At 39.6% G+C, this 24,548-nt stretch overlaps 2 protein-coding genes across 3 annotated transcripts; both read left to right on the forward strand.

Moving 5' to 3' along the window:
* Nucleotides 1–371: 371 nt before the first annotated feature.
* Nucleotides 372–4,932, forward strand: cbx3b (chromobox homolog 3b). 2 transcript variants are annotated; one of them, XM_036538911.1, is made up of 5 exons: nt 372–624; nt 1,231–1,396; nt 2,148–2,310; nt 4,010–4,161; nt 4,462–4,932. In XM_036538911.1, the coding sequence occupies exons 2-5, from the start codon at nt 1,257–1,259 to the stop codon at nt 4,583–4,585; spliced, it is 579 nt and encodes a 192-aa protein (XP_036394804.1). In that variant the 5' UTR covers nt 372–624; nt 1,231–1,256; the 3' UTR covers nt 4,586–4,932. The 2 variants fall into 2 exon arrangements, with proteins under 2 accessions (XP_036394804.1, XP_036394805.1); XM_036538912.1 differs by having other exon boundaries at nt 1,251–1,396.
* Nucleotides 4,933–9,050: 4,118 nt separating this feature from the next.
* LOC118784593 (sorting nexin-10B-like) lies at nt 9,051–13,461 on the forward strand. Its single transcript, XM_036538910.1, has 6 exons — nt 9,051–9,156; nt 9,461–9,547; nt 10,498–10,598; nt 10,940–11,038; nt 12,458–12,673; nt 13,254–13,461. Exons 1-6 carry the CDS (start codon nt 9,124–9,126, stop codon nt 13,417–13,419), a joined length of 702 nt encoding a protein of 233 aa, XP_036394803.1. The 5' UTR covers nt 9,051–9,123; the 3' UTR covers nt 13,420–13,461.
* Nucleotides 13,462–24,548: the final 11,087 nt, after the last annotated feature.

Consider the following 24,548-nt stretch of genomic DNA (forward strand, 5'->3'; position numbering starts at 1 on the left):
TTATCGCCCTCTGTCTGTAATATTCTCACCCCTTCCTTTTAGCGTTAACAGAAGAGCAATACTGTCGTCAATAAATGCAACGACCTATTAAAATAACAAAGCAAATATATTCTTAAAAATAAAGTCATAAATGAGAAATATAAAATTGTACTCAGAGGGCTACTACGTATAATATGTGTAGGCCTACATCATCTGTATAGTAGGCTAATATTTCAGCCAGTGTCGTCTCCCGCCGCTTTTGATCTTCACTGCTCCCTGTTTTCCTTTCCTGGCCTTTTCCCTGGGAAACCACTTCCTCTGAGTACTCCGTCCGGCCATTTTTAATTTAACTCATTCATGAAAAGTTTTCCGTAAACACAACAACCCTTGTATCTGCCTACTCCCGGCAAATTTTACCTTGCACGAATCCCAGGACAACGTATATAGCCATGTTACTTCACAGATGTGACAGTAAAACAGCGTGTAAACGCGTTGTGCCTGGCTTTGTATTCAACCGAACGCTTACGTAGTTTTACTAGACATCCTGATGATAGCTCACACTAGAATACGCAAAACGGTATATTAGCGCAGTCAATAGTCCGTTGAATTGTTTTACCGACTCATCCACCGCGGTGAAACGCTACGGTAATTATACAGTGCGCTGACAATATTAGATTGCTTTAGTCATGTAAAAAATGACCGTCACGTGTAAATATAGCAGAGTCATTTTTTTAGTTTTAGCTATATTGTTTTGTTAGCTTTTTGTTACATCTGAAGCACAAAAGAAGTAGCCAGCAAGCTAGCCGAATTGTCTGAACCTTGCGGGTCGGCTCGAAATTGAATTTACCATTTTGCAAATGGTATATTAGTTACGATATGACCCGCATATGGCTTTATTGCTCTTAGCGTTATTACAGCGATTGATTGAAGTAAATGTCTGACAACGACGACGACTTGCCAATGCTGATGAGCGTCAGCTACATGGTGCTACAGATGTAGCTTGTCAGCTAACGGTGTCCTATCAGCCAAGAAGCTCTTCTGCAATGTTCAATTAAGCAACCAATTTCTTAGCAACAAACGACATGTGGGCGAAGTTAAAAAAAAAAAAAAAAAACTTTACTGAAGTTGAATTTCAGTTGCTTTTAAAAGAATCCTCGGTGACTCACATAATAATTGTTATGGCTTGCATAAGCATGTACTCATATCTGGATCAAAATTATTGTAATCATATCCCAGTGTGTTGATTGACAGGTTACTGTGTTTCCTGTCAGGGAAACATGAGAAAGAAACAGAATGTGAAACAGAGGAAGACAGAGGAGACTACAGTCGTCCAGGAGTTTGTTGTGGAGAAAATCATCCACAGGAGAGTCACAGATGGAAAAGTGGAGTATTACCTGAAGTGGAAAGGCTTCACAGAGTAAGAGAGCATATAACACCAGTTCTCCCCCCCACCCCCCCTGCATGTGTGAGAGAGAGCTGTTTTCAGAAAGGTGGAAAAGGTTGAATTTGGATGTAATTGTAATTAAGTACCAAATAAGTGCATGATTGATAACTACATTTTTCTTTACTTGCACATCCTGCAATGGATTCATTTAAAACTTATTTTGTAACTTGTGTGTAGGAAAGCAATACTGGTAAAAAGATGAGTGCTTGCAATACATCCTCACCAGGAACACTAAACACACGTTACTGCCGTACATTTTTAAAATTGTAACCTGTGATATAGACAGTAAGCCTACGACAGTTGTTGAGTTGCTTGACTGGTGAGCTTGCAAGTTGTTTGTCATTCGTTTTTTAGTTGGGGGTCCGCAAAACTTGAATCAGCACTGTATTTAGTGCTGAAATTCAGAAATTTAATGTAACTAAATTATAAGTGTTATCTGTGCTTTGTACTTTTTTGTTATTTTGTGCTTTTGAATTCATCCTGTTTTTTGCATAACATGGTTAAATGTATTATACCATTCCAGGTCCCAGCCAAAGCAATTGTAAGGGGTTGACTGTACTGTGTAACTTTGACATACTTGCTGATTGTTCATTGTCATGAGGTGACACTGCAGAAAATGTGTGCATTTCATTATGTCCTCACCACAGTTGGTGGTCACAGGTGGGTGGGTGTTTCTGGTAATGTTCTGCACACATGTTGCATTTTTGTCTGTTTGTTTTGTCAGTGCGGATAACACCTGGGAACCTGAGGACAATCTTGACTGTCCTGAGCTGATTGAGGAGTTCCTCAAGACCTTCTCCATCCCAGGGGAGAGTGAGGGAGAGGACCTTCAAACTCCAGGTCTGCAGGGACATCCCGAGGACCCCACTGAAGTCAACACTGAATACGTGAGTTACACTGAACAGACATCACAATGTGCACTATGCACAAGAGTCAGTGAACACATGTCTAAACATGCACTGTAAATACCACAGAGTACTTGAATTCGCACATCAGCAGGTTAAGCCAGGAGACTGAACAAGTAAGCTGGTGGCCTGTAAGTGTTGGGAAATGACATTTCAGGAAGTCTTGATGAAACAGTTTTGTTCTGAGACATACAGTTGTGTCTTCCCACAATTTATCAGCCCTCTCTTCCCTCAGTCAGCACACTGTTCTGTCACTTGGGGAAATGTGATGAATAATATGTTTTGTATCATCTAACCACTGCACCGTAATTGTGGAACTTCCATTGCCGAGTTCAGGAAAAACGTTGCATTACAGGCTATTAAAGCAGACCTTGGGTTCATCTCTGGAAAAAATCAAATACAGGAAAAGGGTGGGGGGGGAGTGGGTTGCATTTCAGCCATTTACCAATCAGCCTTGTAACTGGTCACCCCTTAATGTCTGCTTGGCACATCCAACTCCACATTTTCCTTCAGTTTTGCTCTGGAAAATCACTGAGTTGTCATTAGAATCTTAACAGTCATTTCAACCTTCTGCTTATATATGAATGTACAATACAGCATTTAGTTATTAGCATTTACATTTAGTTGATTGTAGAGGTGCATATCCAGAGGGACTTATATAGGTTACAATTCTTATATGTTATCCATTCATACAGTGGATATTTACTGAGGCAATTCTCTGTTAAGTACCTTGTCCAAGCATACAACAGCAGCTCCTTACCACTATAGTTTGCTTATCAGGATACATTTTTTCTTTTCCATCTTTTATTTCAATTGCATTTTGGCTGTTTTGCAGAGTTAGGTTTGAGCTACAGGTTGAGCAGTACTGTGGGTATATGTGGTAAAGCAGTAGAAGATGAAGCTGTAATTTATGTGTGTTTCTATCAGCTATTTTTACTTAAATACTAAGAATTTTAAGAGTTCAAGCCCCAGTGCACATGTGGAGAGTAATTAGGGAGTATACTTCATTGCTGGTGAGTTGTTTTGCCCATGGCAGTGAGTCTTTAGTTACTTCCTGGTGCTTCTTAAGGAATTGTGGTGATGGTAGCTCTGATTATTCATGAGCAGACAGGTCTGGAATGTAGCTCAGTAGCACAGAATTACTGACTGTTACAGTTGTTCTAAGAATCAGAAGCATTAGTAGACTCATAGCTAATGATTACATTATTTATAGTTATTGTAACGATTAGTCAGTATTAGCTGTCTTCACCAAGTAAGGTTTCTGATCCACTGCATCCACTGATCCAAAAGAATCTGATCAAACAATTAATGTTTGCAAAGACACATAGTTTTCAGGAGAGGATGTGTTGAAGAGATTTGTGTTTTACTGGTTTTTACAGGAGCAGCAGTCACATTATCTAGTAATTTTAGAGTGTGGTATCAAATTCATCCAAGTTTCTGTGGAATATGTCAGCTGCCCTGTTAAATTCAGCAGATTGTGTACTTTTTTTTTAGTATAGAGAATTCCAGATTACAGGTTTTGCTCATTATTTAAAGTTAGGCTCAAGAGAGCTGGAGGTGCACTTCCAAGTTTAGTATCACAGGACCAGAACTTTCTGTGTGTAGTATAGGGTGTTCAACATCCTGTTTTCACTGATTCAGTTAATGAATGACGATGCTCCTTGTGTCCTGACAACTACAGGAGCTGTCTCAGTGTGAGCGTCGGGGGATCGAGGTGCGGGATCCGGGCGAGCACGAGCCAATGAACCCTGCCGGGTTCATTAGCCAACTGGAACCCGAACGCATCATCGGGTCCACAGACAAACAGGGGGAGCTCATGTTCCTGGTCAAATGGTAAAAAAAAAAATCGCAAACCATTCTTACTCTCAGTCCTGTAATCCTAACCAGCTTCAAAACTGTGCTGTGAGTCAGCATTTCAGTGTGTCCTCTCAAAACAAGTAGGAGCCCTGCCACTTTTTGTTTGTCAGTCTGGATATGACCATCTGCCACATGAACAGTAGTAAATGTAAACCTGTTGTTGGGGTTTTTAGACAGAAAGACAGGATGGTACAGTGCATTGTGTGCTTTGAATTGGGGGCCTGTTGACCGGCCTGTGTTGTGCATATCTTCTCTTATGCGCATGTGACGTGACAGGAAAGGCACCGAGGAGGTGGCCTTGCTGTCAGCCCGAGAAGCCAGTGCCAGGTGTCCCCAGGTGGTCATTGCCTTCTATGAGCAGAAGCTGACCTGGCATTGTGGGGACGAGGAGCAGCAGTGAGGAGATGCAGCTGACAGAAGGAGAGGAGAAGAACAGGTGAACTTTGTGGACTGCACCAGTGTTAATGGCAGCTTGTAGGATTTCTTTCCCAGTATGTTAATATTGCATATCCTTCCGCTGTGCAGAAGTCTGTGCTGTATATTGTTCTATAGACAATAGAACCCTCTAATATAACGGTGTAGCTGAAAAGTGGTAGCAGTAATGGTGTGTAGCCAGACTGGACTTTTTTTTAACTATAGAAGGATACTACGGAATAAAAAATGACTACAGAACTTATGTCGTTCTTTGTGGTCACAGAGCTGAAGGACGGCATTATACAAATGTTTCAATATTATCTGTGTGTCTTGTGTCCCCTAACAGTAGATGCACTAGATGATTTTGTTTTACCTCAGTTGTACCTTGGAAATAAACTGTTACTTATTTGAATGCACGTATATGTGCAATATGTGATTTAAGCAATGTGACTATGTAAGATTCCACACAGTACAACACTGTGCATTTAAGTTTCTATGTGTTCTGGTGTTGAGAATGAAGTCTCCTTAGTGTCATTATTTTGTTTTCATCTCTGAAACAGATGGAATGTGTGCTTAATGTGTGTTAACAGAACCTAATATACAGTACAGCCTGTTTCAAAAGTTTGTAAATGGTCAAAGGTTATAGTTAAGTGACCCATTCACTCATCCTCTAGTCGTTGTTCACAGTGTGACTACATGTGTGTGTATAGGTGACTTTCTTTCAACAGGTACAAGCATAAAACCAAATAGACTGTCAGTAATGTCTTGTTTACTCACTATTTGATACCTGTATGTACCAGTTAATGATCTTGCAAGTTGCTCTGTTTAGCTAGAGGTTTGACTAATTAAATTAGTCAAGTGAAGTTATAACTTCATACCTTCATATCTGTAGCATTTGCTGACAGATCCATGAATGAAAAGTGGTCTGACCATGACAGATAAGACCTCGGAGTTGAGCTAGACAAGACATGAGAAATGACTGTGTTTTTCCTTATCTGGAAATGTATTTCAAAAAGGAACACTTCCCTAAAATATATCTGTCAGTCTGTTTGTGTGGAAAATGTTAAATAAATCTTCAACCATGTTGGAAAATGAATTTATTTTCATTTGGGTAGGCTAACAATAGGTGCTGTACGTGCAGAACCAATATGAAGTGCCAATGTGAAAAAACTGTAGCCCTTACTGTCTTTCCTTTGGTATAGTCTCTGTCTTTCATCAGTCTCTCTCAATGCAGAGAAATGTTTGTGTTTTTCACAATCACTTGTGTTGAACTTGTGGTAATACAAAAATTTTTTGTTGAGGACCTGGATTCAAGAAGGACGTCTGTCTGAATTCCATCTGATTACAAATCTGAAGTATGTCTAATTAGAATTGTTGAGGTGGAACAGATGGGTAAACTCAGCAGTGGTGTGATGCATTAACCAAAAGGGTAAATCATGCGGTAGAGCAGTGACCTTGGTATTTACCCAGGCCATAAAAGCCTGGAAGTTACCTCTGCTGCTGGTGGGAGCTGAGCCAACTGGCTCTTATGGGTAAATACCAAGGTCTTATGGGTGTCAGTTTTGCTTTTAGTCTGTCATGTGATCTCTGATCCTGTTTGTCTCTTGTGTGGCTTTTCCCCTAACCATTCTACTGCTCCACTTAGGGGCCAAAAGTGGAAGGAAACAGTTGGTGCATGTAGAGGCAAGTCTCATGACCAGAATTACAGCAGACTGTACTTTGCTCACCATGTTTTCATCGTAACAGACCATATCAATGCCTCAGGGGGACCTGTACGAGGGAAACGAGTATCTGCACACTTTTTTTTTTCCTCTAAAAATGTGTAATGAACAGTAATGACACTTGGACCATAGCAGCCCTTGGAACTGGCAACTTGTAATTCTTGCTTTGTAAAAACAGTACAGAATGTAATTCAGGGTAGATATTCTCTGTATTCAGTGTTGAGTCCATTCAGAAAGCCAGGCGAGCTGCAATTCCCAGAAATCCTAAGCAGGGGTAATACCACTCCACTGTGTATGAAAACTGAGCATATTGAATTTTAGATTAGTATTATAGGTACAATGGATGATGTCCATATAATTGGTGTAGATTTCAAATAATGACTCTTTGATTGCAGGTTGTGGCTGAATTACTGGTTGGTCACACTCACATTTGATGTGTGACTAACAGAATTCTGTACAGTGTTTGCCTTTAACCCTTTGAACAATGTCAAAGTTCAACTTTAATCCTAGGCTTCCACTCCCCAAGAGAGTTTAACAACTTACTCATGGCTCAGAATTTGACAAACAACCATGAGTCACAATCCTAGATGGTCTTTAAATAGATGTTTTGTTCAGCTCTTAACCAGGGAATCAAGTCAATGACTTGCTTCCTTTTTCCAGTAAACTGTAGTAAGGTGTGTGGTAGGCCCACAGGGTTATGGCTTATTCTAATTTCTGTGGGATAAAGCAGCTAGACAGGACAACAACCTATGACAGGGTAATTACCCAAACCATCTCTTTTAATACTGAGCACCAGAAGGGCAGTATATACCAGCAGTAATGCTGCTGAGTAGTAATACTAAACTATAGAAGTCGCACAGTACACAACTGACTTGCCATATTTGATACACGTGTTGGTTGACCTAATGTTTATAAAAAGTGGTCTATCGAAAGACCAATATCTGTAAATATTTATATTGCAGTATATATTTTTCAGCTGACAGTCTAAAAATGTTTATACTTTCATTGAAATATCAGTGGTTACCTGTACTTGTCTGAATAGCACACTGAGTTAAAGTGTTTTTTCTTTTTTTTAAAACAGATCGGAGCCATAAAGGTGGCTGTTGGTGAGACAGTATTGCTGAGTGACACTGATCAGATGAATTTGTTCCCATTAGCCATGGTCAGAATCTGGCTCTATCTCTCTGCTTTGGATTGGTAGTTTTGGGGAGTTTAACTTAAAGAAATGTATGTAACAGTATAAACTGGAGGATAACAAAATGAACACAAGAAGATAACACAGCATTCCTAATCATGTTTTTGCTTCACACCAAGCAAGCTGTTGTTTGGGCCTAATTACACCTATGCCTGTTCTGAAAAATTCAGTTTCCATTAGTCTTAAGGACTAAGGCTAGGGAGCACTGTGCAAACATGCATAAGTCAAATAAAGGAAACACTTCAAGCAAGTCCCCCTGTCCCACATACTACTTTTGATACAGATTTAGCGGTGGTTGTTTTGTTTTTTAAACATCTTCTGAACATATAGTATATACAGGCAGCCTGTACCTCACTGTTCACAGCGACAATGAATGCACAAGGACTTACAACTTTAAGACTCTGAGGCAGTTTGTTTACATGTAATTGACACAAGCAAATAAGCGATCAATGGAGACTCGCTTTGAAATCTGTGTGCTGTTTTGATTTCACACACGTGTACGTCACCTGTAGCCTTACTCGAATGCATTCGGCAAATCGCAATTACGCATGTCATGTGGCTAAACCGTTCAAAATCCCAGTGCTATGCCATTGTAGAAGAGAGGGGTAATTGTCCATTGCGTACCAGTCCTCACGGAGACTCTTCACCTGTCGGTAATCAACACACACTACGCACCCAACGACCAAGTAAGAACTACGTCTGCGGGGTGGACGAAGTAGAGGAAACGAAAGCAAACTGTCGGAGGTGTGTGGGCAGCATTACCGTATCCATCCAGTCCGTTTAAAGGTGAGATTTTGGTTTATAATAATGATTATCTATTTCAATAAAATGGGTCCTAGCAAAAATTCCACCACTGTTCATGTTGATTATACTTCTGAAGTAGTCAGTCGTGTTACTTGGTCAGAAAAGGAAGCTAAGTATCACTTCCTGTAAAAATGGACAAGAAATCTACAACAGCTCAATGCATTAATTAATTCGGTATTTTATAACTACAGCCTCAATATTTACGAGTATCGATGTATTGTTGAAATCAGTTACGCTAATTTGTGTGTCATTGCACGGATTACAGTGGTAAAACGGCTTTATGAATGAAGTTCACCGAAAACAAACATGACAGAAGCTGGCTGACTTTTGAGACAATGTTTACCCAAAATCCATCTCTTTTATCCGAACTTATCCATACATTACTCCTACAACGATGCCTGGCACAGGCATACTAGTTAAAGGAAACTATCCTGCAGCTATATCATTTTTACGTTTATTGTTTTGCCTTACATAAAATCGTTTTGTTTTACCAGCCCTGTTGAATATTAATCCCTAGGACTATTTGCAGGAACATACAGAACATACAGCAGCACAACTGTACGCATTTTTGTTCTCTGCACTACTTTGGAAAGTGGATTCCAAAGTAGATTTTTCTCCTACATATTGCTGCCCTGTATTTCTGAATATCATGGAGTTATGGTGAAAACCTAGACTATAAAGTATGGCTGTGGATGTAATTTTTTTATCTTTGTCTCAACAGTTTTTTTTTCTATTTCAACCAATTTTTCTGTCCTACAAAAAAAAAAAAGGTCAGTTATTTCCTTTCACCTCTGAATCTTGACAATGGAGGATGTGATTGACAATCTAATGAGACGGGTGAGTTACCACCTCCTTATTACATATTGATTTTACAATTCATTTGCTTGTCTGTGTCTTGCTATGACTCTGTGGCACAGTGCTTTAGTGGATTTTCCTCTTTGTGACACAGGATTTTGGTGTGAGTCAGTTTGAGAACTTCCTTTTTCTTGCACTGAAAAGCTGAATGTATGGTCATTCTGGCCAGACCCTAGCTTGCACTACCACTCAGGCACACTCCCTCATTAGAAGAAGGCGCAGTAGTTTGAGCTGGTCTGTTGATAACTTGGCTCATCTTGCTAATCTGCTCCTGATGCGTCAGCAGGAATTTGTCAGTGTTTGGGTGCGGGATCCGCAAATACAGAGGGAGGATTTCTGGCATGCCCACATCGATTATGAAATCTGCATACACGTAAGTATTAAAGCATGTAGCATTATTTGAATGTAAAATGTTCACATTCTGGAAACCCAGTTAATCACATAAATGACACCTCATACAAACAGGGTTTTAGAAACTGGTGAAAGGTCCTGAGTGAAAATTAATCTGAAAACCTAATGCAGAAGAGGACAGCATATCATGGTGGTTGAATGTTTATTTTTTTGCTTTGGACAATAAGTACCTTTTTGTGAGGGGAAAGACTGCTATCAAAGTTTTCAATTAAAGGTCATTTGTTCAGCTGGGGAAACATCCATTCCTTGAACAGGCACATAGGATACTTAGCCCACTCAGAAGGATTCAAAACGAAACTGTCAGAAAAAACTCTTGTACACAGAAGTATCAAAAACTTTACACTGTTACATACAGTTTATTTTACTGATGTGTGCTTTCTTGTAGTTTGTCTTTGATGCTACCAAGAAAGTTCCTCTTTTTGTGAGAAACTTCCTCTTGAAACTATTTTTTCTGACATTTTGGAAAGTTTTCATGGTCTTTTGAGTCAGAATATAACTCTGAAAGGGTGATGAAAGGAGAACTTTGTAGAAAAATCAATTATTGGATTGTCATTATCTGGAATGAAAGTGGGTCACTCAATGTTTTTAGGCTATCCAGTGACAACACCGTGCATTCATTGACCTTTAAAGTATCATTCCAAAGTATCATTCTATGCAATGTGCTGCTCTCAGCCTATCCAGATTTTATGTGGATCAATATGTGGATCTTCTTTTGTCTCCATGTGACACAGATATCTTGAAGGTGTGCTTGAGTTTTCAGATTATCAGATCAAATTTGGTTTAGGAAGCCATACGAATAACCGTTGTGTAAATGATAAGAAACAGCATAGAAAATTGATATTGTTTCTGAGTTTCCATTTAAGTGTAAGTGATATCAATGCTGATGCATGCATACCTTCCTTGTCCTCTCAGACGAACAGCATGTGCTTCACTAAGAAGACGTCATGTGTGAGGAGAAGATATAGCGAGTTTGTGTGGCTCAGACAGAAACTACAGGAAAATGCTCTGTTAATGTATGTATCTCAGATTTACTTCACTATACTCCATGACTTTGCCATCAGCACTGTATAGTCAGAATTGCATTGTGTGCTTGTATAATGTATGCAAACGTTATGATACTTGTGATGTAACAAAATTCTATGAAATAAATTGTCAGCATTTCCTTGGAAAGCTAATACAATTACCTAACTTTATGGATGAACAGACTGAGAAAAGAGATATTGCTAAGAATATTAATATGCTTTAAAAATCGAGGCTTATTTATTTTAATACAAGGTTGCTGTGCTAAACCGACAAATCAAGTAAAATTGTGGTGAGTGTGTTACGTTTTGATGTCATGCGTGTTCTCCTTCAGGGAGCTCCCTGAACTCCCTCCCAGGAACCCCTTCTTCAGCCTCAACAATGCCCAGCAGATCGGTGAGAGAATGAGGGGGCTTCAGCACTTCCTGGAAGTGTAAGTGTCCCTTTTCAGACTTAAAACCAACGTTAATCTACATTTTGGGAATAGCTATGGACAAACTTTATGATACTGGGAAATTACAAGTTAAAGTTGGTTGGTGTTGCTCTTACACTGCCACTGAGCGGTGTTCAGTGGGAGCTACAGGATGCATTTCCTGTTTCTTTGATTTCCATAATTGATAAATTACGTTTGACCTTGTTTCAAACTTTATTTAATCCCATCACACTTTGCATAATGCAATCGAATAAAGCACCAGTGAGGTAAAGCAGACCTTTTGACCACATGAATATGTATATTCATACAAGTCCCGTTAGTGCTGATTGTAGAATCATGTAGGTAGTGGTTAGTGGTATGATTGCTTTTACTGACTGAGAGCAGCCCCAGATCCTGACACACAGGAAAAATGGCTTCGGTTACAGTGGCAATGTCTTGAATCTTGTCTCTCCTGCCTATCCTCTGAGCAGTGTGAGGCTGTTTCTTTTTGCAAAGCCACAGCTGATCAACTCATTCATAAATTGCTGTGGACATTTATATATAAGTAGAACCAAATTAATGCCTGTTGTAGTTTGCATTAGAGGTTATTGAATGAGTGACTGCCTGAAGCCATCCAAGTAAAATTTATGAGGGAAGTAAATCTGATTTGTGGGGGAAATAAAATGTGACACATGTAGTTGGGACTGTTACTGTGGCTTCGGTTACCAGGCCAACAGCCATCACAGCGTCTTGGAAATTCCATTTCCCAGAAGGCCTCTGACACTCTCAATACCGAAGTAGTTAGATCTGAAAGAATTATTCTGAGTTATTTTTCTGTCTTGTTCTCTCTTATAGAAGTGGGGTGTAAACAGTGCAGGGTGGGGGGGGGAGTCTGGGTTGTAGTGTTGGGAGCTTGTTGTGGGCAGCTGAGAATGGAATCTGTAGCTATTAATAATATCGGTGCCAACCCTCTGTTACATTAAAGTGTCATCAATTAATGATGGATTTTTATGGTGCTAAAGAAATGCTCCTATAAGGTTAAGTTGCAAATAATAGTAATTACTGGGACACCTAGTTTAGCATAGGAGCATAGGGTAAATTGAACTGTTGAGCCTTTTCCAACATGAGTCTGTCATAATTTTCTGGGTTTTGTTTTGAAGGAATGGTCCAGAGATGACATTGGGCCAAATGTCACAACCTTCCTTTAACCTCTTTCCAGAATGTTCTATCATTAGTTTTTTTCTAAATTTTACACCTCATTATCACTGATACATACTTAACAGCTGTAGGCAACTATTGATTTTTGCAAGTAATTTAATGTCTAATAGTGACATTTTCATGGTTGAGGGGGCTGGCGTTAATAAGGTTAACTCAGTGGCCACTTTGCTCTTTGCCCACTGAGTCCCTGTGATTTGGCGCTTATGGTCTCTCTCCTCACAGAATCCTACAGAACCCCCTCGTGCTGTCGGACAGCTGCCTGCACCTTTTCTTGCAGTCGCAGCTCAGCGTGACCAAGATGGAGGCGTGCGCCTCGGGGCAGACGCGCTTCTCTGTGGAGCAGGCCATCCAGCGCTGCGGGTGCAGGTTACGGCGTTTCCACTCCGAGGAGGAGCTGCATGAAGAGAGCAAGGCCTTCTGTGACTCTGATTGTGAGAGGTACTCTCATAGCTGAAGCGTGCGCCTCTTATCTGATCACGTCTGCAGCCTGTTGCTGGGAACACTCCTCTGCCTGTTGAATCAGTTATTATTCATTGGTTTTAGTGGACAAGGGTATACTTTGAGTCAGCAAGGATAACATCTCGCATTGTATTTGAAAATCTTTGGAGATTTTTATGTTCCTGTGTGGGTATATCAGAAACTGTCAATTTCAGACTAAAACCAAAATTAAAATGTCAGCAGAATAAGGTTGATCCATTTGCAGTCAGAAAACAAAACGGCTGACATTGGCTGACACATACGTCATAGAATATGCTCAAGAATTTTTTTGTCAAGTTCAAAAATTAAACTAACTTAAAATGATTACAAAATTATCGGACAGCTCTTCACAAGTGTCAACCTTTGATATTCAGCATGTTGTCTGGGTTTTAAGTTTCCCCAGATATTATCCATGTGTCGCACAAATAGGTAAAATATAACAGACCTACAATATGAAATCTCTGACTGTAGGAACTCCTGCACCGTATATCCTTATGCTCTGCATTATGGGAAATTCATACCTTTCCCCCATTCCCTTTAGCTCTTCCTCTTCAGGACTGGGGCACAGCACTGAGGCTGGGACAGCGCATGAGGAACAGACACCTGAAGACACTAGCACTCCTGGTGTTGTGACGGAGCCTGTCCAGGGAGAGCTCTCGAACTGCCTGTCAGAATTGCCACGCGGGGAGCGGCAAGCCCTTCCCTGACATGCCGCATCCTCACCACAATGCACCCGGGAGACTTTCCCATCCGCAAACTTAACCCAGGTTCCAATCCTGAAGGCGTCTTGAAGCAAGGGTTGGAGCCAGTTTGCCCATTATTTATTTTACATGTATGTATTGCTTTTTACTATTTTGTTTTGGCTAAATTTGTGTGTATATAACAGCTGTTGTAGGTTAATATATGAATTGCCAAGGCTCAACCTAAGGTGTGGATATCCTGAAGAGAACCTTCTCAGCTTTTATTTTCCTTTAATCTCTCCAGCCTTGTCCTGGACGGTTTGTGTATGCACAAATTAAAAGAAGTTTACATAATTTGTTTTTAGAAGAAAAATATATTCTTTTCTATTCTGTAGCAATGCAGTGAAGTTGAATTGTAAACCAGGACACTCATACATTTCAGCCTTACTGGGGAAGGTTCTTATGTGGATGTATTTTAATTGACCATTTTAAAATTGCACAAATACTTAGTATTGATTTTTCCACAACTCAGGTTAGTAAGGGTATAAGGGGAGGAGTACTGTCTCTAGCTTTTAAACAAGTTTTCTAATGAACAAAAACACCTGACTTGGAGGATGAGGAGGGTGGAGGATGTGAGAGGGTGAGTAATTACAGTCAAAGGTCCCTTAACTGTATAATTTTAATTTATTACATTGATCGTCTGCATTCTGTTATTACAGAGCATGCAGCTGGACTGTTTCAGAATGCATCATTTTCTAGGGCGTGCATGCTTCCATTTAGTGCATATTGGGTAAATGCAAAATTTACATAAGCACATCACTACTTTTGGTCTCACCTTGAGGTTGGTGCATTTTACATGGGATAACGGCATGCACAGTATATACTTCTGTTAATGTTCAATACATATGTATATTTGTACTTAATGTCACAAGTTTTGTTGAGCCTCATAAAAAGGAAGATTTAAGATTTCACATTTGTTAGTTTTTGTCACAGAAATATAAAAGGTGTAGGATAAAATGCATGCTGAAACTGTCATTGTATAATTTGTTCAGGAAAGTCAATTGTATATTCTGCCATGTATATTGCACAAATTTAAAAAAAAAAACTCTAATGCAGTACAGGTTCCCTCTTTTTTTTAAGCTATTTATCTTATTGAATTCTCTTATTCCTCTTATGTGCAATTTAAGTTGCGCTGGGCGCAAGCTGTGTAATTTTAAGGAGTCATCTGTGTGAACGATTTTTAGAAGAAAATTGTATTTCTACAAATAAAGCATTACTTTGCATATCATTTGCTTGTTTTGTGTATTTTATCCATGAATAAATTTTCTTTGATTTGCATACACTTGAGCCAACACCTTCACATCAGCTGATATGTCCCTCCTGACATGAAAAAACGTGCTTTAATAGTGTATGCTTCTGTCTGGTAAGTGACTGCAGTAAAAATACAATATTGAAAGATTTTTAGGAGATATATTATTTCTAGTTGTGTCAGTTCAGTAACTTGGCAATGATTGTATAATAGTTTTCTTTTTTTATGTACTTTTTATGATAAATATTTCTACACACCTTTAACTAAGGTAAAACTTCATTTTTATCACCAGATATTTTTCCCAGTTTATAGGAAACCACTAAATATTAGGAACACCAGGTACTGTTAGGTACTTTAAAATGGATTGTTATTTTAGTAATTTTGTTTTAATGGAAAGTGTTAAATCATGGCACAATCATATCATGAATTTCAATGAAAGACTAGAAACACAATATCAAATGTGATCCAGACGAATCTTTCCAGTCCTACTTCTCAATGTGTACACTGAATGCTATATTGTGGAAAGAAAGTGATGTCTCAATAGAAATGCACAATAACAACTGCCTCCTATAACACTCAAATCATCACTGACAAAAGCTGTAAAGAATTACATACCAAACACGTTTTCAAAGGATACTACAATTCTGCACACAGTCAGATGGTATTTTACAACCTTCAAAAAGCGAAAGTATAGCAACACATATTCAAATAAAGTCAAATAATCAATACAGCATGTTATGTTCGTCCATGTATTTGTTTTATCCAGCGCTGTAAAATGTATGGAAATTAAAGCAAAATGTATTTTGTTCCAGTTGATGGTGCACTATAGAAGAGTACTCTCCTCTGGAAATTACATACATTGGTTCAATTTTCAGAATACTTACTTACATGTACCCAGCACCCTGTTGTTGCTGAATTTCGATACGGTATTTTCATCACGATAGCTGACGACGTGACTGTCTAGCGTAAGGTTCGTTTACGGGCATCATATTTTCCAGATGCTCCTCGGCCCCAGGTAGCATACAAGCAGTCTCGCTTCGGTATCCAGTGGCAACCCAATTTGGTAACCCTTGGCAACTGGAGGTAGAGAGGCAGGACACCAACAGTAAATTGTTATTACCCCTTCCCCCACTGCAGTCAGGAGCGAAGACTGGAGAGACCATGACGACGGGGGTCCTCCGACGTGGAAGTGGCACGGGTTTCTGTCCATGAAGTAACACCAAATCTGCAGATTATGGGGTTACCCATTTTCTGGTTGTCGTGTCCCCAGGATGAAGTGGCTTGCAAATAGTCACATTCATTATCCCGTAAGTCCATTGCTGTAACACAATAAATAAGTATACGTATATATACTATGGTCAATGTTTATAGGTTCAGAAACATTGCTGTAACAGACCTTCGTTTGACGTTAATTGTATTGAATATCGATCTAAAATGCACGCTGATAAATGACATAGACATGAGCTAAAATATTTTTGACCTAACCTAATTTTAGTTTACATTTATTTAAATGCAGTCGTCGCAAAGAATGCCATATAGTATATTCGCTACATAATAGTGATAATAAAACCGACCATAACAATAATAATTTTCCACACAATGCCAGTGATGTTTTCACCTCGTTCTTATGAAAATGCCATTCTTATGTTTTGAGGTACTTTTAACGTTTTTTTAATCATTTTATGTAGTTATTAAATGTAATACATGAGAAACATTTTGTTACCATTAACATCTGTACTATTGCCACACCTAGTAAACTGACTAATCATAGTTATGAATAATATTAATAATATTGATCATAATAATGAATAATAATTAATAATAATGTGAATTTTATTTATTTATAGTTTTTTTATATTGAAAACATCAGCATCTGTTAAATATATTCTGCATAGCTGTGCGGGTGCATCAATGTGAAGGTCTTTAATCCCTGATTTCCAGTATCTAAAAAATAAATACGTGCAGAAGGGTTGTCCTTCAGTTTTTCAGAAGATAAAAGCATCAGCTCTGTGATACAACAGAGACTGAAAAGTGAAACAAGTGAAAGAATTTATATCAACTAACCAGTCCTGAATTGTTATCTTGATGTAAATGCAGAATTAAGCTGGCCCCATTAATTTGGGCCTTGACAGTTCTGATATTAGAACAGACAAATCTGGATAGAACATCTTACTCTTTGTAGCAGCTAGAATAAGCATGGCAGTGTGATGTTGTGAAAAAGACATTCTGCTGCAGTGAGACTGCGGTTTCATTTGTAATCAGCAGCGCTGCTTTGTAATAAGGAGTAATGAAAGGGAGGCAGGGGAAGAAATGACCTGTCACCAGTGAGATGGTAGTAAGGATCCAGATCTGCTGGAAATGTCAGTTCCACATCTGAAATGCATGGAAACTGCGTTTATAGAGTTTGTCATGTCTAATAATCATGTACAAATTACACATGTTGGAAAAAATATAGAGGGTACCATGTATAGTTTTTGGTTTGCATGTTTTTCAGAATATGGAGGGGCACAGGTTGATTGTATTTTATACAGTCTTCTGTCCCAAAAAACAGAATTATTGAGATTTTATTTTACATTGATAAATCAGAGACATCAATGCAATGTAATTAGTTATAATCACAGGTCATTTGTACAAATGTGTCTGTGGAGGAATTTATCAGAAACGTACTCAAAACTACTCTTATTGTAGAGTAGTTCTGTATTTGCACTGTTAACGTCCAGAGTGAGTGCACAGAAAAAAAATCTTTGCAAGCAATAAAAATGTTTGTTTTATTGCTTGCAAAGAAAGTTGCAGTTGAGGGGCATGTTTTACATTATGGGGACTACAGTAATATTTCATTTAGTCCATAACAGAGCAGAACCAGCACTTACTGCTGCATGGTGCCAGTCTGGAAGCTGAGAAAGAAGGAGTTGTGGGTTTTATCTGCCATACTGAATCGTATGTATTGTCCACAGCCTGGGTGACAGTGTCCCGTGATCCTTGGCTCAGATCAAAAACTCAGATTTGTGGTTTCAGTGCCAGGTTTATGGTCCACTGGGATTCTAAGGAGACACGTGACATGTGCGGTGACTTAGGATTTCAAGGGTACCCCTACCAACCAGGAAGAGGAAGAGAGGGGAGACATGAAGTCATCATATAGGCATGAAATGCTTGTTTGATATGCCTAATTTGAATTCATTAGGCCACAGGTTCAGATATTAATCCCTGGTCAAATATATAAGTGCATTTGTAAAATAAAAATAAATAAGAAATAAAAATTGAAGAGATAACTAGTATATCTGTGACAGTAATGTTTGGAAAAAATGAGCCACTTAAAAATATTGCAAATAAACAGCACACATAAAACAGTAGTTTATGAGAAATCATTTGCATCATATAACAGTTATTACTTTATATGACACTTTAAAAACGTCACATTGGTTGTGCAATGGATGGATCATAGAATTCTGCTGGTATGCATTTTCCCAGTAGAGGGCAGTTGTGCTTTTAACTAGCACTGTTACTAAGAAATGTGGAGCTCCTATGTGAAATTGTGTTGTGCTGTTTTTTTTTTTTCATTCCAAATGAGATATTAATATATACAAATGCAAGCATAGGCTTGCATTTAGCTATTGTCTTTGTTCTAATCTTTAAATGACATTGAACTTGAAAATGTGCATCATTACTACATGATAATTTAAATGCCTTCACTATTCCTGCTTATGTTACAAGCTGTTTGAAATGGATAGCTTCAGATGACCAATATCGTGAGCTTTAAGCCAATTTATTTATGCATTCATGGTAGCTACACGACTGCATGTTCTGTGGATTCTACCTGTGTTTCAGCAGTGTAGAAAATGCAGGTAGAAACCTTGTTGAATAGCTAATTAACTGTGTTTCATTAACATGGACATTAAATTTAATCATTCCAAACCAATGTGGGTCAACAAACACTCTGGATCGCAAACACAGAGGCTTACCAGTAGGACAGATCCCTGACCTGAATGAATTCTTTTTTTTATTTTATATAATCATATAAAAGCATAAAATATGAAAATATGTGTTTAATACTAATATAAATTAGGTAAGTGGCACAATGTATAATTGCAGGGGCAAAAAGAGACTGTTCTGGTAGCTGTTATAATGAAGTATTTTCTGTTAATGTTGAAGTGATGGTGGACTGCCTCTTTATGTATTGTTCAATAAACATTGAAAAAGCATTTTCAATTGGGACTATGTTTTTTTTAGATGAATATCCACACATGGGCATGGAGGTGAATTCATCAATACAGTATGTGGGACACTCCTTCAGGATAACATTTGTGCAGTTGGATATCTGTCGTTATGGCACTCATTTTTGATCAATAATTTTGGACAATCAATGTGGTTTAACGCTCCTAGGAGCAACCACAGTGTGCTCTGACAAGCTCCTCAAATGTTGAGAAAATAACAGCCCTGAGCTGCAGTGATCCACCTCTCCTTAATGGAATAGCACTTAATTATCTGCCAGGCAGGGTCCTGCTGTCTAAAAACTAGTCTCTCCTCCCTGTCATATCATTTCCCCTTCCTGTGCACTGCTGATGGGAACGGGTCTCTGTCCTCCTCTACATCACCCTCTCACCCCTTGTTAAATCTGCCTACCGTGCAGTTTTTTTTCAGATCTTTACCATCTCATGGTGCTCTGCTGATGTCCTCCTTCCGAAAAGCAGGATCTGTTAGAACCTTGTCATCCACCTGACACCGCGTGCTTTATGATGTCAGGAGGAATTTTTAATAGGATCTCAGAGGAGTCCGGCTGGCGCTTAACAGGAGAGGGGTGTTTTTTTTTTTTATTTTTCGGCAGGAATGTACAGGGCGGTCCCGGGGGATCCCACTGGATGCTCTGCCGCCGAGACGTGTCCGTGTCAGCCGCTTGATTGTGTTCCTGCCGCCGAGACAACGGTGACGGTGGCAGGCTTCATTTCACCGCCCTGCCCACTGCTCGCTGGTTAATGTCACTCCTGCTGTCGCATGTCCACGTCGCAGACTGACAGACCCGCCTCGCGCGGCTTCACAGCTGCAGTATCCAGGAGGGGCGTCTTTCTGTGTCCAGTGTGCCACAACTGAAATGTGTATTTGGTAGTTAAAAGTTCAGCGTGTCGGTTTATCCATTACAGAACTTTGTTTGTTCCTCGATCCTGTACTCAGATTCTTAATATACAAATTACACCTAACAACTAATTTTCATATCAAAGAGAAAGAAAACAAAGATTAGAGACAGAATTATTAACAATGATGTTTTATGGCTAAAATTATGAGTTAACATAATTCATGGGACAGTCATCTTAGCTCCCCTCTGCAGCTGCTGGGTGAAAGCCTTGTAAAGCATAGACATACTAACTGGAGATTCTACAGACCTGTAGGAGGAATGCATGTAGCCCAAATGGCTCTGTGCCTAGCTGTCAGACCGAATTGTGAGGACCTTTGAAAGGGAGAGCTTCACATGTAGCTGGTGACTACAGTTGCTGTGCTCCCTGTTGCTACATAATGTACAGCAAATGCTTTAAAAGTAACAATTGAAAAGCAAGCTAACAGAATACAAAAAATGAATCCAAATAAGCTCAGATGGGAAGCCTTCCACCCACTCTGTGAGGTGATGTGGGGGACAATGTAGAAGGAGGCACTGGATACCATTAGTACCACTGGATACTGTTAATAATCCAAATTTAAGAATGTACGTGCATATTATGAAAAACTTTGAAGTGCATGTATCTAGCAGATCAAATAGCTCAGTTTGCTTTTGCACACTATGGAAAATGGCCACCATAATGTATTTTAAAAGGCTGGTACTGATACAGACTGCTATTCCAGGTTTTTAATTTTTCTCTCTCACTATGTGAAGGAGGGTGTGTGTGTGTGTGTACTGGCTGCCACGGTGTGTGTTGCTATGCTAATGCAGAGGTGATAAACACTGCTGGCAGACTGATGTGCGCTTGACATTTCTGTAATATTAATTAGATTACTATGTCTCACTGAAGGAATTGTAACATTCATTAGAAATTCATAACAGCGCAGACAAAAGGCGCGTGCCTCCATGACTGACAGAGAGTGTCACCTCGTCACCTCACCCACTCAGCGGGCGCGCGGGGCCAGGCCACCACATATCACAGTAAATTGGGAGTGGGAGGATCGCTTCCTGAAGATGACTTATTAAATTGCACAAAAGCTGTCTGGCTCCCGATGATGTGCTGGATGCCCCCCCTTCCACCACCCCCACCCCCCCACACACACACACACACACACACACACACTCCCCCCACTCCCACCCCCCTACCCTCAGTCTGTGAGTGACTGGAAGCTGGTTGCATTACCCCGCAGTCATTTTTACACACAGAGGTAATGAAGCTGTCACAGCAGCCGGCGCTTGGCGCGGCGTGATATTCAAATGGACTCATCCCAAGCCGATCGCAGAACAATCCAATTACTCGCCGAGAGTTCGACTCGGGCCCGAGTCCAGGCCTGGAACTGCCCCCCTGTGCAGCGGAGATCTGGACACAGTTTGCCTAATGTGCAGTGTGAGACTGTCCCTCTGCATAAATCCTGAATGCTCCCTGTGTGTGTGTATGCATATGTCTGCAAATGTCTGTAAACCTGTGTATGTGAGTTTGCACTGTGTGTGCGCGCGCGCGTGTGTGTGTGTGTGTGTGTGTGTGCGTGAGTGTGTGTGTGTGTGTGTGTGTGTGTGTGTGTGTGTGCACGCTTGCGTGCATGTGTGCGCGCATGTGTGCATCCATGCATGTGTGCGTGCGTGTGTGTGTGTGTGTGTGTGTGTGTGTGTGTATGTGCGCATAGGCATATGGTCTATTTCTGTGCATAATACTGCAACACACACTTCCAGGAGATGTAATCTACATGTGACAGTATCGCCCAAACAGTCCTGACACTTATCTAAAGACGTTTCAGACCATCTGTACATTCTATTAAAGATATATAATAGCTTGTCATAAGCAATCGGTTCCCTGGTCCCTGGAGTTACAATTATCTGACAAGCTAGTGCTTTCTCTCTGGCAAGCAGAGTGAAGGCACTTCTGTGTGTGTGTGTATAAATCTGTGTGTGTTTGAACATGCCATCAAACAGACAGAGGTAAGTATGTCCAAGCTTTGTAACAAACATGAACATTAAAAATCCCTCTGGAGTTAAGTCTCAGTTGCCCCAGATAGTGGTGTCTTTATCATCTCAAGTTTCTAAGGCATTTATTCGGATCCTTGTCTGAGTTGTAGTTATGGAAGTCCAAAACAGTATTTACATTGGCAGCAATATATGCAGCGGGGCGATATAATGTTTATGTAACTAAAATGCAATCGGAAGGTTGTAGTTTCAAATATAAGGTGGGGCAATGCTTTAACCTAATTGCTTTAGTGAACATCCAGATATATAAATGAGTAATATGTATGTTGCCTTTAATAATGACATATACATAGCAAATTAATGTTATAAAAGACATGGGAGACAACATAAAATGTAAGGGTGTTTACTAAGCAAATGATACAATGAGCCTGACATTCAGGTTAAATGATAATGAAATGTTAAACCTAAAAAAGAACATACATTTTGCTTCTACATATTTTTAAGCCATTTCCATTTGCATTCCATCTTTAATGCGTTTTGACTAAAATATATGGTCAAATGTGGTTAAAATGGTTCATCCAAATGGGAGTCTTCTCTCAGTTCTCAGAATAAAAGTACACTTACTCCTGACACAGAAACCGTAAGGTCTCTTCCTCCATTGGTTCACCACTGAACTGCTCGGTCTCAGCTTGGACATGTTTTTGTTTAATCTGATTGGGTGGTCATTAGGAATTAGAAAAACAGATGATGATCCAGAACCCAATCAGAGCATGAAGGGGAGATGAAGGGGTTGGCCAATGAGAAGTGGTGATGGTGTATGCTTCCCTGCATAGGGTTTGACTAAGATGAAAAATGTTGTTATCAAAACTATCGGCTGATTACTGGAGGATTCGATTATTCGGAGTGTGAATTCATCAGTGTCCAGCATGCGCTGTCCTTGTGTCCAATTGGTAAGTGTGGCTCGCCCATCTCTGTCTCGGGTTATCAGCCAAACTGTCATGCCGTCCACCCTAGCTCCACCTTGCTGGCCTGTCAGATCGCGGCTCATTAACCCCACACCTCTCCCCACCTCCGTACCCTATCGCACTGTTCACCACCCCCAACTAAAACAACATTGGGGAGATCATCTGGGGATCACCCAAGGTTGACACAACTTACATTAACATGTGTCATGGAAATCAATTACCATTCAGGTCCTGTGTTCAGATTCTTTGATTAAGTACACAATAGAATAAATTGACAAAATTGTCTAATGCTAACTAAGAGGTGTCGGTGTTTACTCTGATTTTCATCATTGTTGCCATTTGTTTCCAGACATTTTTTCACTGGACAGTTAGCCTGATGACTTTCCCACAATTCCAGAAATTCATTGCTTGAATTTGGAGACAAATGAAAGAGTTAATATAGAATCAACCAGCAATAGATTAACTGCTGGCCAAGGAAATTCTACCACTGAAGGGCGGAGTGGATTTCCCTTCCAAGAATTGGCAAGGACAGATTCATTTAGACATTAGAAAGTGGTTAAGGCCTCACATTTCTCTGTTGCACAAGAAATCATTACATGTACCCATATTGCTTTTTGGATACTTCATAGATAATGTATCTTAGATAATGTGGCCCTTGGATGACAGATCTATGGCTGTGTGCTTCACGCTTAATTATGCACAGTTGAGCTTTGCCTCTTTCTCTATGTGTAGTGTATGTATAAATGTGCTACGCTTGATGCTTTGGCTAAGGTGTCATGAATAACTCAGCCTATTAAATGAGATTTTAAACGTGTTTCATTAAGTCTTTCATTAATTTCTACCTCAATAGCTGTTAAATGTTATCACTATTATAATTTACCAAAAAATGACAATGACAATGTATTGTACAAAAAACATGGCTATCAATACACTTACTTTGCTTAGAATTTGTAGTACTACATATATGGTTTTAATTGTAAATAACACAGTACTGGTAGTACAACAAGTGACAGATCTATGAAACAAAGGTTATCCACCCCTTACTGTGACACCCAAAGCATGTATTCATCTATTTACGTGTCTAAAGCGGAGAGGTCAAACATCTTTCAAGGAGGACATAGAACTGTATTCAGCTGCATGGATTTGTGTATCTTTTAAACTATGTTTGAATGTAATCGACTATAACTTTGAAAGTTTCTACAGTCCTTGGAAAGAAACTCCGTCAATAAGGGTGGAATCTCTTTCCATTTCAGGAGGTCTGTGGGTGTGCAGAATATATGGTACAATTGTTTATTACAGTTTGGTAAATGATTAAAAAAAATCTGTCTCCATGGCTTGTTTGGGAACACCAGTGCCCCAAAATAGCAATGAAACACAATAAATGACCATAATGATGCTTCTAGAGAAAATAAAACATGCAAGTAGAATGGAAGCCAGGCTTGCCAAAGGAGAATTTCATAAGCCACAGCGTGGCTTTACCTATTTCAAATGGCATTTTAAATTTTTTAGCCAATTTTTTCTCATGTCATCACTAGTCCCATCCACCAAGACAGCTACAGTGCTGGGCGCATCATCAGCAGTGCCTGATGGTATGTTTGAAGAAATGTTTGACGGAAAGTGCCTTTTCTCTTGGAGTGGATTTAGTCTTAAAGCTCTTGTGTAGATTTTAGATTAAATTTCTCTAATTTCACGACAGTGAAAGAGAAATTCTGAGGACATGATATTCCAGATGCCAAGTGCCTTTCAGTCTGTCATATTGAGTATCGATCCCTTCCAAGACTCATTTCTTTTGGCC

This window comes from Megalops cyprinoides, chromosome 10, assembly GCF_013368585.1.
Source record: "Megalops cyprinoides isolate fMegCyp1 chromosome 10, fMegCyp1.pri, whole genome shotgun sequence".
NCBI lineage: Eukaryota > Metazoa > Chordata > Actinopteri > Elopiformes > Megalopidae > Megalops > Megalops cyprinoides.

Coding starts and splice junctions, on each gene's coding strand:
- cbx3b (XM_036538911.1), top strand. CDS start 1,257: ATGAGAAAGAAACAGAATGTGAAACAGAGGAAGACAGAGGAGACTACA. Junction 1,397..2,147: donor AAGTGGAAAGGCTTCACAGA/GTAAGAGAGCAT, acceptor TTGTTTTGTCAG/TGCGGATAACACCTGGGAAC. Junction 4,162..4,461: donor CTCATGTTCCTGGTCAAATG/GTAAAAAAAAAA, acceptor GTGACGTGACAG/GAAAGGCACCGAGGAGGTGG.
- LOC118784593 (XM_036538910.1), top strand. CDS start 9,124: ATGGAGGATGTGATTGACAATCTAATGAGACGG. Junction 11,039..12,457: donor CTTCAGCACTTCCTGGAAGT/GTAAGTGTCCCT, acceptor CTCTCCTCACAG/AATCCTACAGAACCCCCTCG. Junction 12,674..13,253: donor TGTGACTCTGATTGTGAGAG/GTACTCTCATAG, acceptor CATTCCCTTTAG/CTCTTCCTCTTCAGGACTGG.